Raw genomic sequence first — 15268 nt, forward strand, 5'->3', positions numbered from 1 at the left:
AAATAAGCCAGCTCTTTAGGCTAGACACTAAATTTCAATTTTTCATAACAATATTATAAAACTGATTCTTATAAAAGTAACAACTTCTTGAAATTTCATTTTATAATGAGGAAAATAAATCTGTGTCATTTTATTTAACATTCGTTCTTAAGTTACAGTTATATCCAAACAATCTGCTTCTAATGAAGGAAATCTTAGTATAATCTTAAAAAAAAAATGCATATACATTTAGTTGAATCTTCTACATTTCTAAATAAATTACATGCATGATACACATTAACCAATAAAGAATACCAATATGAGAATTCAGGACATTTATTTTTCTGCGTGGAGACTGAACTACTGTACAACACTCACAAAACAAATCCACAAAGCAACGGTGTGTAATAGGTAGTGAGAGACACTTAAAATAAGCGTATTTAAAATGCCTACAAACAGGCTTTTTTTCTTCTTTTTCTTTTAGGCAACAAAATATTTTCAGTCCTTGGCACCTTCTCACTCACCTAGCACCACAGATGCAAGGACTTAAGTAAACGTGTACCATCTCATGCTTAAACCCTGAAGCATGCATCGGATAGAATTTACACATGTGATCTACTCTAAGTATACAACACGTACGTCCTCTTACTAATATTTTACATTAAATTACCCTGCAGCATTTTGAAATTGTGACCTTTCTGCGAAACAACTTTTGAAAGACTTGTGAAGAAACAAGTGTTCAAGGTTCACATCCAGGCTGTTTACACAGGTGTTGGGTTTGGTTACACGGGAAATGGCAGCATCTCAAGGTTCACACTGAAGGAAAACGGGCGTGTCAATCCATGTAAAAAGACATATGTGCAGAGATGGCACGAAGATTTGTGCAGTTGGAATCACCGGTGCAAACGCATGCGTCTGAGGTACTTATTTTTCCCATGGTCAGGTATAACTATGCATAGCCATTTTCCTCAAGCACTAAAGATTTCAGACCTGATCAAATGAAAAGCTGTTAACAAGCGAAAAGATGAGATAGTCATATATTTAATTTCAAAGAGTTATGCTATTAATGAGCATTTGTTTAACATTACAGGTTTACATTTTTAGTTTAAAATATTTACCAACCAATAAATCTTCTCATGGTCAAGAGACTGACTGACTGGTAATTATACCTGGCCAAGTGATTTAAATGGCATACTTGAAATTCTAGCAAGAACTGTAGAGAAATAGTAAAATACTTCATTATTGCTTCATTGGACTGAGAAACCCAAAAGGCATAGATGAACAATGCTCAGTAGTGAGAAGTGAAGACCCAGAATAGCGGTGCATGCCCCCAAACAGCCTCTGTGCAGTAAAAGCTACGCATTCCCCGCGTTGTCGATGCCATTGGCATCCATGCGGATATCAGGCTCCCCACACAGAGAGGAGGGAGCAAAGCGGCTAACAGTGGGGCACAAACAGCTCTTAAGCTCTGGTAATTCTTGCTTCAGGCGTTCCAACTGCTCCACTTGGAATATATTTGGCTGTTCAGGCATCCAATCATATATCCTATGGTGAAACAAACACAAAACACGTAAAATGGTATAATTTATAGTTTACTTAAGACCTGCTTGACTTAACCCTTTCAAGAGAATTCACTTACAGAATGCCTTGAACACCTAGAGAGTCCTTTAAAAAAAAAAAACAAAGATGCAAGCATGTCCGTTCTGTTTAAAAACACCTCTCTCCTACCTAGTCTTCCCACTATTCCAGAATAATGCACTGCCTTTTGTACCCTGATATAAAGAGCTGGATATACAGTAACTGAATCAGAAATGAAATCTGTAGCTTACTTACTTGTGATTCTTAAAGTATCCTCTTTCCAGGCCAAAGTCGGCCATGCCTTATTTTACAGATGGGGACACTACGAGGTTAGATAGCTTGCCCCAAATCACAGAGCTAGCAAGAGGCAAAATTGGAATCCACACTGGTCCTCACTTTCCAGTCTCTGTGACCAGGGTGGGAAGGACTTGCTCAGCAGTGTGAGCACCATCCTACAGCTGTGTAGTGCTGACAGATGTCCCCGAGTCTAGAGCCCGGAGAGACTCGCATGACTGGCAGCTGCACTGGCCCTGCCCGCCAGCCCTGCCCGCCAGCAGAGCAACGGTGGTCTTCCCTACTTAACATGTGAAAGCCAGATGCCTGATGTGAGGTACTACAAGACAATTTTTGTGGTAGCACAGTAGGGAAGAATTTCTTAACCAAGACAAAAAAAAAGACTTAAATATGTGACTATATTTTAATAAAGGCTTTTGGTTAGAGACAACCATGAGAGGATACAGACAGGAACTCTAGGGGTCAAGGCATCAGGCTGAACAAAGGCATCTAACTTCACCGTCCCCCTACATCCCATTAAAAAGAGTAAAATAACAGGATTTTTGAGAAATCCATGAGCGTAAGGGAAACAGACACAGCAACAAAATTTTGGAAGCTAGAAAACAGATGGATAACAACTAAGTTTTTCAGTCAGCAGATGGAAAAGGCCAAACTGAAGCCAGTAGTGAGAAAAAAATAAAAGGCAGAGTAAAAAAGCAGCATCAAGTTCCTCTTGACCTGGGAATGAAGGGAACAGGATGTGGCCAAGACTTTAGCTGTAAGTGCTTTTCTTCCTCTACTCCTCGCCACTGGTGATGTCCCTCCCCGGCCCTGGCAGAGGGTTGGAGGTAAAGACTTTAACAGATGTCTCTTGGAATGGAGGACAGCAGGACCAGGTGAACTTTGGGCATTTTATAAACCACTGCCGCCAGAGCTGCCACCACCAGCAGGGCAATTAGAGACAGTATATGTGTACCAAATGCTAAGTACAGAGGTATGCCCCACCTCCTCTCTTCCCTCACTTGATTCTAAGAACCTAGCAACCAGACCTGGCCCTTCCAGGTACAACATATAGGTTCTTCTATGAGAAATATGATTAGCCAAGACATAGAGCTCTAAATGTACTGACATGAGAGGTGCAACCCAACAGCCCACCCAGATCACCCTGTAGTCAAGTCAACATGCCTCATTCACATACTCAGAACAAGCTTTTTAGATTCCAACTCTTTGTCATGAGAGGCAGACAAAAGATTTCCAAATGTCCGAGGAAAGCTTCTAACATGGAAGATAGAGTGCAAAACGAAGAAGACTCAAAAAGACAGAAAAGAAAACCCCAAAAAACCTTAATGCCATCTGAGAAAGAAAACTTTTATTATACAGGAACAGGATCTTTTATACATAGAAAAAGAGCACTCTGAGAAAAAAAGAGTCTTTGGAAATTAAGAGGACAATAGCAGACATGAAGAACTCAATAAAGTGAGTAGAGGGTAAGTTAAGGAAATCTTTCAAAGTGGTACAAAAAGACAAAGGTAGAAAATAGGAGAAGAGATAAGAATTAGAAGTCTAGACCAAGAGGTACAATAAAAAACAAATGTGGAGGAGACAAACAAAGGAAGAAATAATTTAAAAACTTTCCCTTAAATTCAAGGGCATACACCAACAAGACTACAAGGGCAACCCTGTGCCAAGCACAATGGTAAAACCAGACTCACAAGAAGCTCCATCTCTATGTGATTAGATCACTGGTGACAAAGAACTCTCCAAATATTTCCACAGAGGAAACAGAAATCACACAAGAAGGAAAAGGAATCAAAATGGCTTCAGACTTTTCAACAGCAACTCTGGAATTGTAAAGGTGAAAGAGAAATGCTTTTAACATTCCAAAGAAAAGTAATATCTAACATGGCATTCTATGGTCAGCCAAGATATTTTCAAACACGCAAAATCTCAAAAACATTTACTTTCCATGCTCCCCTTCCTCAAGAAGATGCTGGAAGATGCGTTGCATAAAATGAGAAAAAGCTATGAGATACAGGGAACAGGAGAGCTGCCATCTCTCAAGAATGAAAAAGAAGGTGTGCTAAGGGCTCTCACTCCAAAAAGGCCACTATGATTCTACCAGCTTTGTAACCAGAGTCTTACTTAAACACGATTTCTCTTCACCATATGCTGATCAACTTTCTGCTCTACCCAACAGGATTATTATGCTTTGGCTTACTCCTGAGACTTAATAGTAGGCTACAATGAGCTTAAAAAAACCCAATGATGTCGAGTTGATTTCAACTCATAGCGATCCTATAGGACAGAGTAGAACTGCTTAGAGCTTGGAAATACAGACCAGTCCACTCTGTGTGATCATTTTCCTGCTGTACATCCAATGTCTGACCCACAGGCAGGTGGCTGCCTGATTGTGCTAAGCCAGAGACCTACTGGGTCACAAGATCAGTTCAGAAGGTTAAGACTAGCATAAAGAAAGTATACACACACAGAAAATATCCAGGGGGCATTGTTTTAACTTTTTGTTTCAGGTACACACTTACAGACGTATCTGTGTATACTGCATTGCAGCATAAAATGTATTTCTAATTGGGTTGGGAACAAAAAAAATTGAAAGTCAGTGCCCTGGAGAAACTTTACACACGTATCCCAGGAGACATGGTCAGCAATATTGATAGCAGCACTAATGTAATAGCAAAAACCTGGCAACAACCCAAATGCCCTTAAAATAGCAGAAAAAATTATAGTAGACATGCAATGAAATATTACACAGCCATGAAAATTAGTAAATTACAGCTATATGTAACAGTATGGCTTAATCTCAGGAACATACTGACAAGTAAAAAAAAAGTACAAATAAAGTTTTAAAAAATGTAAAACTAAATGGTTTAGGGACAGAAATAGACACAACTTGAAATAAGAAAGAAGAGAATAATTTAATAAGCAGTTATGTTTGAGGGAGGAGATAAGAGGACGGGATTAGAAGAGGGCACAGGGAAGACTTCAAATCTAATGATAATGTTCCTTACTTTAAACACCGGTATCCACTGTGTTGTTACTGTTTTTGTTTTAATCATTTAAATGTGAGTAGTTATAAAAAGGGGAAACATTATTCAATTTACTGTATGAGGCCAATATGATCCCCATACCAAATTATACAAAAGCCGTTTGAGAAAGATAAATTAAAGGCTTATCTTACTCATCATAAATGCAAAAATCCCAAACAAAATATTAGCACGTCAACCTTTGCTAAAGCCAGTACTTCCTTCAAATTCTCAGTTGTCATTTAATTAGCTGGAAATGTCTATTAAAAAGGGCAAGGAATCATGCCATTTAATGCAAATTTCACCATATAGGTAATAAGGAAGAACAGAAAGCAGGCAGGAAGGCAGGCAGGCAGGAAGGCAGGCAGGCAGGAAGGCAGGCAGGCATTATCTAGGCTGTGATTTGAATACCAGACTAATTCAGACAAAAATAGAGAAAAAGTAAGCTTTATTAAAAAAAAATGTTGTGACTCTATAGAACGAACAGTCATGTGAACTAAATCCAAGGAGAGTATTTTGTAAAGCAGGCCTGCTGAGAATTTTATTCCAATCAGTTCACTTACTCTTTAACGACGGTGCTCAAGTATTAGCAAGCCCTTTCATCCTGCAGCAAAGTAAACAACATCTCCTGTAACCCCAAAGTTCCTTTATACTAAGCAACTCTTTTGTCCTGCAGATTACTGGCTTTCAAATATACATTGTAAGTAATATGAGGGGCTTATTTAAGAAAACAACAACTTATTCAACAAGTATTTGAGCTCCTTCTGGGTAAAATACATTGTTCCACACTCCAGAGCCCAGCAGAGAACAGGCCCAAATCCATGCTCCCAGGGAGCTAAGGCTCTCGTTTGTGTGTGTTGGGGTGGCGTGTGCGGGAAAAGGGACCAGGGAGAAAAGCAAAGGAGGAAAATATAATACTTATATGCAGTCTGTCAGACGGTGAGAAATGCCACGGAAAAGGGCAGTGCACTGTGAGCAGAGGTTGTTATGGGCAATGGGGTGTGCAGGGAAAGCCTTGCTGAGAACGGCACATTGCAGCCTTTACTGAAATCTTTCTTTAAAGAAAAAGAGAAACAGCAAGGAGGTCAGTGTGGAGTGCATGGGGGAAAGTCATTGGAGGTTGGGAGGTGGTGTATGTGAGACGGTGGGGGCGGAGAACAGGGAGCAGCTTATACAGGGCCTTGAAGGGACTCCAAATGACACCGAAAACCATGGGGAAGTTTTAAGTATTAACATGACCTGAGTTTGGCCAGAAAAAATGGAAAGATGGAATTGTCATTTAAACTGAAATCAGGACGACTACAGGAACTGATGTCAGTAGCTGGACGTAAAAGTTTAGAAGTCAGAGGGAAGGTCTGATTATAGATACATGTATTTGGAAATTCTGCCCCAGATTTGGGTGACATCACCAAGAAAGTCAGTACAGACACAGAAGTCTGGGGACAGGGAGCCGCCCCTACATCTCCTGAGATGACCTACTACATCTGGGTTAGGGCCTAGGCATCCGAATTTTTACTAAGCTTCCCAAGTGATTCTGGTTTTCTCCAAAGTTTGCAAAAACCCACTGACAAACAAATGTCAACATAAACCTCAGGCTGAAGTACAGAATTTTAATTTAACTAAGTTTTATTTATAATTTATAAGATGAAAACTACTTTGTCGCTATCATTCCATGGAAATTTTTCATGAAAAACAAATACCTATCATAAATCAGACCATTAACTCCAAATTCCTTCAATTTCCTTCTGTTTTCAGGATCATTGGTGTCATCACCCCAGCAGAATATGACTAGTCCCTTAGCTTTTGCCTCTTGAATATAGGACGGGTTTCTGAGCAGGTCTTCAGAATGTGCATTTATCCCCTATAACAAGAAAAATCACTTATGCATGAAAACGGGACTTATGAGTGGCAAATGCTAAACGGTCATATGCTAGTGCTCTCCAAATTGGAGTGGGCAGGAAAAGAAAACGTTAGAATTATTTACCATTTATTTTTTCTCATCATTTAAAAATTCCTTTTTAGTGTGTAACTCATATATAAATATATATATATAATATTCTCTTTAGTAATATTAGTAATACATGTATGTAATATATAAGCAATTTATAAACATACAGATGTGCACTCAAACAAATTTTATTGATGGAATGCTCTATTAAACAAGTTTACAGTCTAACCATTTAGAGGATTCATAAGATCCACTCACAAAACTTCCCTTAAGCCTAAAAGAAATTTTCTATTTTCATTCATTTAACCGCTTTTCATTGAGACCTAATACCTTCATTTTTCAGTAGAGCTACTTGCTTCTTACACACTTTAGCAACCAGATATATAAAGTAATAATGAAACCTTATTTACTACTGCTCTAAAATATGAAAAAGAAAAATCCAAACAAAAGTTACCAGTAGATTTTCAAACTGTGCAAAGCTCATTGCAATGGGAGTTGTCCGAGATCTGAGGTCCATGAGTTCAGGGTAAATATCAGATTTCCCTTGAGTCAAAAATAATATGGGATATTTGTTCTGTTTTTGTCGAACCCTAAAATAAGTCAATAAAAAAAAAATAGCTTTCAATGGGAGGATAAATGTAATGTATTGTTTTGAAATTTTAGAAAATAATAAAAAATATATAGAAAACAATCAAACAAAAAATCCTACTGCCATATTTTTAAGAGAATAATGCATGCATATTACATTTGTTTGCCAACTATGCGCTCTTCCATGAGGTATTATGCCAATTTTTTTCTTTTTACGTGATGCTGTAAAAAAAAAAAAAAAAAATTGGCATAGCACACCTATGAAAATACCTCGGGGCTGGGGGAGAGCGCATTTGGCAAACAAACTTAGAAAGTACAAGTTATTCATGTAAAAATGTGTGGTAATCAGATATAACCACCATTAGCATGCTCTTCATTCAAAATCAAAATAAACCTTTAAAATTATTTGATACAAAAGCTAAGATATTCTCATAAATGGGCAATAAGAAAGCCCTTGAGGGCTTACAATCGATAAGATTTTACGTGTTTTGTAAAATGAAACACAGGGTATGATGTTCTAGGACCTAGTAGGTATAGAGTTCACAGAAGTGGACAGCTTTCCAGAAAGCAGTGATTAAAGGATATGAAAAAATATATGACCAGACTGACAGGACAAATCAAGTCCTGGTTACATTCTAAGGGTCTAAGAGAAAAAAACTGTATATATTACTCACATTGTACAAATATCTGCATCAAACGAAGAAAACACTATTCTCCTCTTCCCAGAATTTTCTAAAACAGTTTTTAAAATTATATCCAAAAACTTGTTCATGTCAAAATATGTTGATAAGTTGCCATCCCACATTCCGTCCTATGTAAAAGAAATAAATAGAAAAATAAAAACCATTACCCACCCTAAAATCACAGTGCTAGAAAAAAATCTTGAACACATATAGTCTAACCCTTTTATTTTACACACAGGAAACCAAAGACCTGAAGAGATTAAGTGACTTACCCAACACCACAGTGCTAGTTAGTGACAGCGCATTGATCATAGTTCAGGCATAGAGACTCTTCCATACAAAGTGATTAACTATTCCACTAATAGACTTTAAGAAGGTTAACAAAACAGAAGCTGAAACTCTGGAAATTTGTAGTCCACTGTGACTTTAAGATATTTTGATAAAATTTTCATAAACTACAGGGCAAAAGAATTCTACCTCATTTCATTAGCTCATTATAACAAAACCCTATTAATTATGAGGAACTCTGGTGGCTCAACAGTAGGGTCACTATGAGTCAGAATCGACTGGACGGCACTGGGTTTGGTTTAGTTTTTTTACTAACTGAAAGGTTAGTGGTTCGAACCCATCCAGTATACTAGCTAAAAATCTTATTCTTTGGGTCTCAGGCATACAAAATACCCTCAACAAATATTTAAAATAATTCAATAAATATAGCTAAGATACCAAGAGCCCTGTTGATATCCAAATGTTAAAGATTTTAAAGATGAATCATTAAAATAACTCTAGAAGCTTAGAAAACTAAAAAATCACCTATGAGCAAAACCTTCTTGAACGCTTACTACTTTAACCTGGACCAGCTTGTCACAAACAGATACGCTGACCAAAAGAAATTCCAGTTAATTGCTCCCACTGCCCAATCATGACTCCCGACTGACCTACTTCGAACTGCCCACTCACCTGTTCATTCAGACTTCTCACCACCTGACATGTTCCCTAGTTACTTAACTGCCGTTTCCCCCATCCACCCACCCGTCCACTAGAATGGAAGTTCCAGGAAAGCAGGGCCTTACACAGTTTTGTTCACGACTTGTCCCAAGCATCCAGGAACGCGCCTACTTAGAGCAGATTTTCAATAAATATTTTTTGAGCAAATGAGTGAGTCTGGGATTGATTTAAAACACATCGGCAGAAATTTCTTTCCCTGGGTTACTGTCATTACCTGCCGCACCCAACAGAAACCGCTTAGGCAATGACTTACGGCTTGATTAGGTATGAATCCTACTTTGTAAATATGCCCGGAAACCACCCATGATATTAATGGACACATGAGACACTTGTTAACTGAAATTTCTACAATAATACGTTAATCATTAATTTTAAGAAAGTACTCACGTCTTAGTATATGCTTTATAAAAAGGTCTAAAAACCACTGTGGTGGCTGGAGAAAGCCACAATGTGATTTTAGTTTCCCTTATTCCATTAACAACAGAAAGAAATAGGAACAAAAACACTGAGAAAATAAACAACGGGGGAGGGGCAAGGCTGTGTTCCCCAGAGAATGACTTACCCTTTGCTGGCAGATCCATTTTATTTCTATGTTAAACCCCACATCTTCTGGCAAAGACTCTAAGACCTAGATTTTGTTTTGTTTTTGGTGAGATGAGTTGTGGATTAAGAAAAAAAGGAAAAGAGAATTATTACAAAAGGCAATTAATAAGAAAACATGTCCTTAGACAAGATAAAATGTATTGTGCCTCAAGCATAAACCACTAGATCTTTCTCATTATCGAACTGATTTGGCTGACGATTATTATGTTAAATAATAAAGTCAAAAGGAATTAACTAACAAAAGCAGGCAACATCTGTGGTAACTGATTGCCACCATCACAAGGATGGGTCCACTAACCTAGACTCCTTTTCACTTTAATGTTGAACATCCAAAGTGAACTGTAATCAGACAGGGAATCTCATGAAGTCAAGACACATTCCTCATGTTTTCTGAAGAGCATTCAGATACATCAGTCTACTAAGACATGGTTACATAACACTTGACAAATACCACGCTGGTAACACCAAACTGAAAGATTATGCCGCAGCTTGTAAGTAAATAAGACTATATCTATATAATGAATAATACGGGATCCATTTAAGTTAAACCATCTAGACACTTTGCAGTCAAGACTATTTTGGCATTCATAACTAGAAGATTAGATTGAAAATACGAAGCCTGGTTATTAATCTACAAAGAGCTGACTTGTTTAATCTTAAAACAAACATGAAGGCCAGGCAAACACATAAACATGTTCAGGTCAAAATGAATTTAGTACAGATTATGTTTTACTTCAATTTAGTTCAAAACTTTAAAAATCCTTAACATGTATAATACATATGGTATTTAAATTTATACTAAATTATAAAATAAATAAAAGCCTACTAATAGAATAACATTCTATAACATAGTGCTGGGTTGGCAGTTCAAACCTACACAGAGACTCCACAGAAGAACAGACCTGGTGATAGGCTCCCATAAAGAGTATAGCCTCGAAAACCGTATGGGGCAGTTCTACTGTCCTGTTGTTGTTGTTGTCATTGTGTGCCACTGAATTAATTCCGACTGATAGTGATTCCATGTGTGATAGAGCAGAATGGAAGAGTTGCTGATGGGTTTGAACCACTGACCTTTCAGTTGGCAGGAAAGCGCTTAACCGAGGTGCCACCAGAGCTCCTTACTCTGTCCTACAGGGCCGCTATGAGTCATAAATTGACTCGATGGCACACAAAAACATAGCCGGAAGTCTGGTGACCTGGGATCTAGTCCTGCATCTTATACTAACCAGCTGACTGAAAAGTAGTTTCCCGAAACAGTTTATATGCAATTTCATGTGAGGCTTTTAACTTCCTGCTTTTGCCGTCCTTCTCTTATGTCTTTAGCCTCATTTATTTAATGTGGTACGGTGCCATAGATCACTTTTATGTGGGCTTTCTAGCCATGGTCTTGTAATTTCCACCCACATGATTGGGAGGGACTGTGCAGACATGGTAACTGTGGCACACCAAAGGGAATGGTCAGTTTTGCCATCCCGCTGGGCTTGAAACGCGCCACCTCAGAGGCAGGAAGAAGAGGAACCCACCACCACCAAAGATGAACAGCCAGGAGGCAGCACATCCTTTGGACCCAAGATCCCTGTGCTGAGAAGCTCCTGGACCCAGGAGACAGAGAGAGAGAGAGCTCAAGAAGTGGCAGCAAAGACCTGGCCGCAGAGGCTGGTAGGAGACAGCACAGTGGGCTTCCTGGCCCACGGAGAAAGAAAGCTAAGCCTTTGGGCTAGAGAGAGGCGAGCCCGCAAGCACAGCTGGGAAGAGCCTATCCTCATGGAAGAACTGTATCCTTGAGTGTTCCTGAGCCTGAATTGTAACCTGTTACTTCCCTAAAACCCCATAATCCTGAGTATGGTCTGTGAGTTCTGTGTGGTCATCGAACCCAGCAGAAAAGTAGAGAGTGTCGTGGGAGGGATAGTTGGTGTCAGAATTGGCAAAGATGGTGAAGAGAGGAGGCATGTCTGACCGCTGCCTCACAGTAATCAGCCTCGGCCTATTGACCTTGAGTCTCCGTCCTCCTTGTGAAGTTAGAGGAGGTAGGCCACAGCCCCCCCGTCGTTTATACTTGTGGCTATCATGGAACACAAAATAAGAAAAATAAAGACATGTGTATCAGTGTTATTATTGTTAAATACTGAATTTGAAGAAAGACTGTCCTTTATATTGAAATTGTATTTAGCCTAATTTTTTTTTTGGTGTTAGACTCTCTGATTAAATGACAATGAAGGTAAAGTGAGTGAGTGAATGAATCAAAGTGTGTATTTAACTTATTTGGCTAAATAAAAGCTGTCAAACCTTTTACAGACACAGTTTTTTAAAAAAGTTTCTGTTCTATGAAATCAAAAGTCTGGGAATCTTGAGATTTCTAAGAAGCAAATGATTTTTGGATTTTAAACGAGAAGGAAAGATCTTCCTCAGCTGGGCTTCATACACACCTGGATGATTCTATGACTCATGTTTTAAATGTACAAGGACAGTGATCCATTTTAGGGGCTGTCTTAAAGCATAGCATCCTTTTTGCAGAGGGAATAATTAATCCTTAATTTACTTTTAACCACTTCAGACTTTACTGATTTAGATTGTTTTATGAGCTCCTCAGAAGTATTTTGACAAAATATCTTTATTATACATTGTTTACTGCCACTTCTTTCCTTTCTAAATATACACACACATACATAGACTTTAGGAACCAAATAATATACTAGATAAAACCCACTAAGGGAATAACCCCTATTCCCAAAACATACATTTCCGTATCATGCTAAACTGGAATTACCTATTTTTGCCTGAGAAATCTAGTGAAGCTGGTATTACCAGGAAAAGACACTGAAGGAGACTAGTAATTAGGAAATGGGCTAGTAGGAAGAAAAGCAGATCTAGTGCTGTCTAGGAGCGTGTCTGGTGTCCCTGTAGGTTTTCCTGATACAAAGGGATTCCTGTATGAATTGTGTCTAGTTTTTAAATCTTTATGCTAGTTTTTGCTTATACTTTTTCAGAGTAAATTCTTGAAATCTGTGCCTCCACTCTGAGAACCAGGGCACTTATTTTCTTTGGTTGCCTTTCTGACTGTGTTGTTTCTCTCCAGAAGCTAAGGAACGGTTTTGAACACCGTAAAAATGCCCGACCCACCACGACATCTCCATCCTGCCCCGTGTCTGTGCCCTCTCCTTCCTGTCTATATACAGAGATAGGTGAATTTGCTATTCTTGCCAAATTAACCTGTTGAGATGGTAACTTTTATTCACCTGAGCTGATTAATGTTAGTCTTTTTAAAAAAGTAGCACAGGTATATCCGACGAGAACGTATCTTCTCAAAAAGCACCAACAATGATAAATTTATATTAATGTTTTCTTTGACACAGTTGTTTCAGAGCCCACCTAACAGACCAGAAATAAATGTCATTAAGACATAACAATGAATGGAATAGCCTTGCCTTAATTTTTTGGCAAGAAACTTACCATCCTAAGAGAAGGAAATGGCTGATTTTCAGAGAAGGAATTTTCTTCCTCAATCACAGATTCTGAAATTTTGAATTGTAAAAACTCAGTAAATAAATAATAGCATTATATCACTAACGTCTTCCCTAAATTCTTAGGGCAAAAAAAAAAAAGCTAAAGCAACTAAAATCTTCTTATGCACGTATTTTTGAAGGCTCTTGTATTTATTATCTTTAACCACTCAAATCCTATATTCTATTCAAGCATCTTTTATGAAACCAATTTGCAACATCTGATAAAAATACCATAATTTGTGGCCTCAGCAGTGATTATTTTCTCATAAAAATTTCTAATATTACTCTTCTTAAAGGAGTCACAGTGATTATTATTTCTCAGTGGGATTGAGAGCTGAGTCACATTGCTAAGATCTCTATTTGAAATACCAAAATCAGCTCAGAAATTAAGCAATTAAGAGACTCTAGCCACTGCTGTGCTTGTGTTACCATTACAGTAAACCCCAGACTGTATTTTTAAGAAGCGCACAAAAATTTTTCCCCAAAAGAATGAAATTTTCCAATTGTACAAAACTAAAGGTAAAATTTATTTAAACATTGATGATTATTATTGCTAGTCATGAAATATCTATAACCCTATAAAGTTACTTGTTAAACTATGTTATGTTTATGCTCTGGGGATAAATCCTTTAACTGTTCAGCACTTCACATTCCTTCACATGGGCATTCAAATTGTACTGTTATCACAAGTGCTGACAAATACCTGTTGAGTACCTACTATATGCAGAGCACTGTAATCATCTCTGGGATCATAAAAAACATTTTCACTATCCTTGAGAGGCTTATATTCTAGTTGGAGAGACATGACAAATACCAAAAAAAAAAAAAAAGATACAATAAGCCGCAAATAAATGGTACTGACTCTTCAGTTCTATAGGAGTACAGAGTAAAGTAAAACCACAAAAAGATGTGGCAGGCAGGGCAAGCTTTGAGGAAATGGAGGCAAAGAACGGTTAAGTAAAAGTAACCTGCCCAAGGTCCCAGCTGGTAAACGGTAGAGCTGGATTCAAACTCCAGTTGACCTGGCTTTGGAATAAGATTTTGTACTTGATATACTTTCTATGTTATAACGGTTAAGGATGTTTGGAAAGATTGATTGGTACAAAATTATAAAGAATTTTGATCATCAAGGTAAGAAAAGTCATGAAAGGGAACAACCATGAATGGCTACTACACAAACGACAATATTCTACATGCTTTCATGGACATATTAGGACTGTGGTTCCTGGCTTCTGTGTGTCCATTTTTGCATAAGTAAAGAACTAAAGCACCCAAATTTTACTAGTTTGGTTGATGAGAGACATATATTTGGAAATGAATATATGTAAGGCTTTCACTTGTACAAAATTACATTTAGATATTCCAATACCAAATTCACTAAAATGGGTAAGGAAATACCACATTAATGCAAACTATAAAATGGAAAGTGTTTCCATACCGATACATACCTTTCCGATCTTTAGATTTTAGTGCAGTCACATGAGCGAGCTAGAAAACACACACACAAACACAAAACACAATCAGGAAAAAAAAAAGCCTTAGTTTGCGAACATATGGTTAATACAACTGTCACTTGAAAAACTAGCAAATTAGAAAAGACTACAAAACATCGAAGTATCAGTTTAATAGGATAAGTACTGCCATGGAGGCTGGATGAATCCATGAAACTATTGCCCTGAGATAATCTTTAAACCTTAAACCAAAAATACTCTCTAAAGTCTTCTTAAAATCAAACAATAGTCTAGCTTAACTAGCAAAGAATGTCTGTCTTGAGCGTTGTGCTCTTTTAAGAACTACCTATATGGGATCAAACTGACAAGAGCAACCTGAAAGATAGAAAACTTAGGGGACAATGACTTCATGTTAATAGAGGAAGAACAACTCAGAAAAGGAGGGTGAGAACAATTTTTATGCAAGTAATGCACGTGTTTGCTGGCTACACCCTCACAAATGCTGCCATGCCAGTCCTCTTCCACATGTTACTGTAAAAAGAAATTAGCACGGTGCCCTTACCAAAATACCTGGCGGGGGAGCGCGTGGCCAGCAAACAAATGCAGGTGTGTG

The 15268-nt window shown here is 38.0% G+C and overlaps 1 protein-coding gene across 2 annotated transcripts in view; it reads right to left on the bottom strand.

Annotated features, from left to right (window-relative positions):
• Positions 1-1004: 1004 nt before the first annotated feature.
• GPCPD1 (glycerophosphocholine phosphodiesterase 1) overlaps positions 1005-15268 on the bottom strand; it is a 62690-nt gene continuing 48426 nt past the window's right edge. For both annotated transcript variants that reach the window (XM_049868803.1, XM_049868804.1), the window contains 7 exons: positions 14653-14692; positions 13152-13213; positions 9661-9726; positions 8082-8218; positions 7274-7409; positions 6572-6732; positions 1005-1524 (listed from right to left, as the gene is read on the bottom strand). In XM_049868803.1, coding sequence (XP_049724760.1) covers positions 1335-1524; positions 6572-6732; positions 7274-7409; positions 8082-8218; positions 9661-9726; positions 13152-13213; positions 14653-14692 — 792 coding nt within the window. In that variant the 3' untranslated portion in view covers positions 1005-1334. The remainder of the gene's footprint in view (positions 1525-6571; positions 6733-7273; positions 7410-8081; positions 8219-9660; positions 9727-13151; positions 13214-14652; positions 14693-15268) is intronic.

This window comes from Elephas maximus, chromosome 25 (assembly GCF_024166365.1).
Source record: "Elephas maximus indicus isolate mEleMax1 chromosome 25, mEleMax1 primary haplotype, whole genome shotgun sequence".
NCBI classification, from domain to species: domain Eukaryota; kingdom Metazoa; phylum Chordata; class Mammalia; order Proboscidea; family Elephantidae; genus Elephas; species Elephas maximus.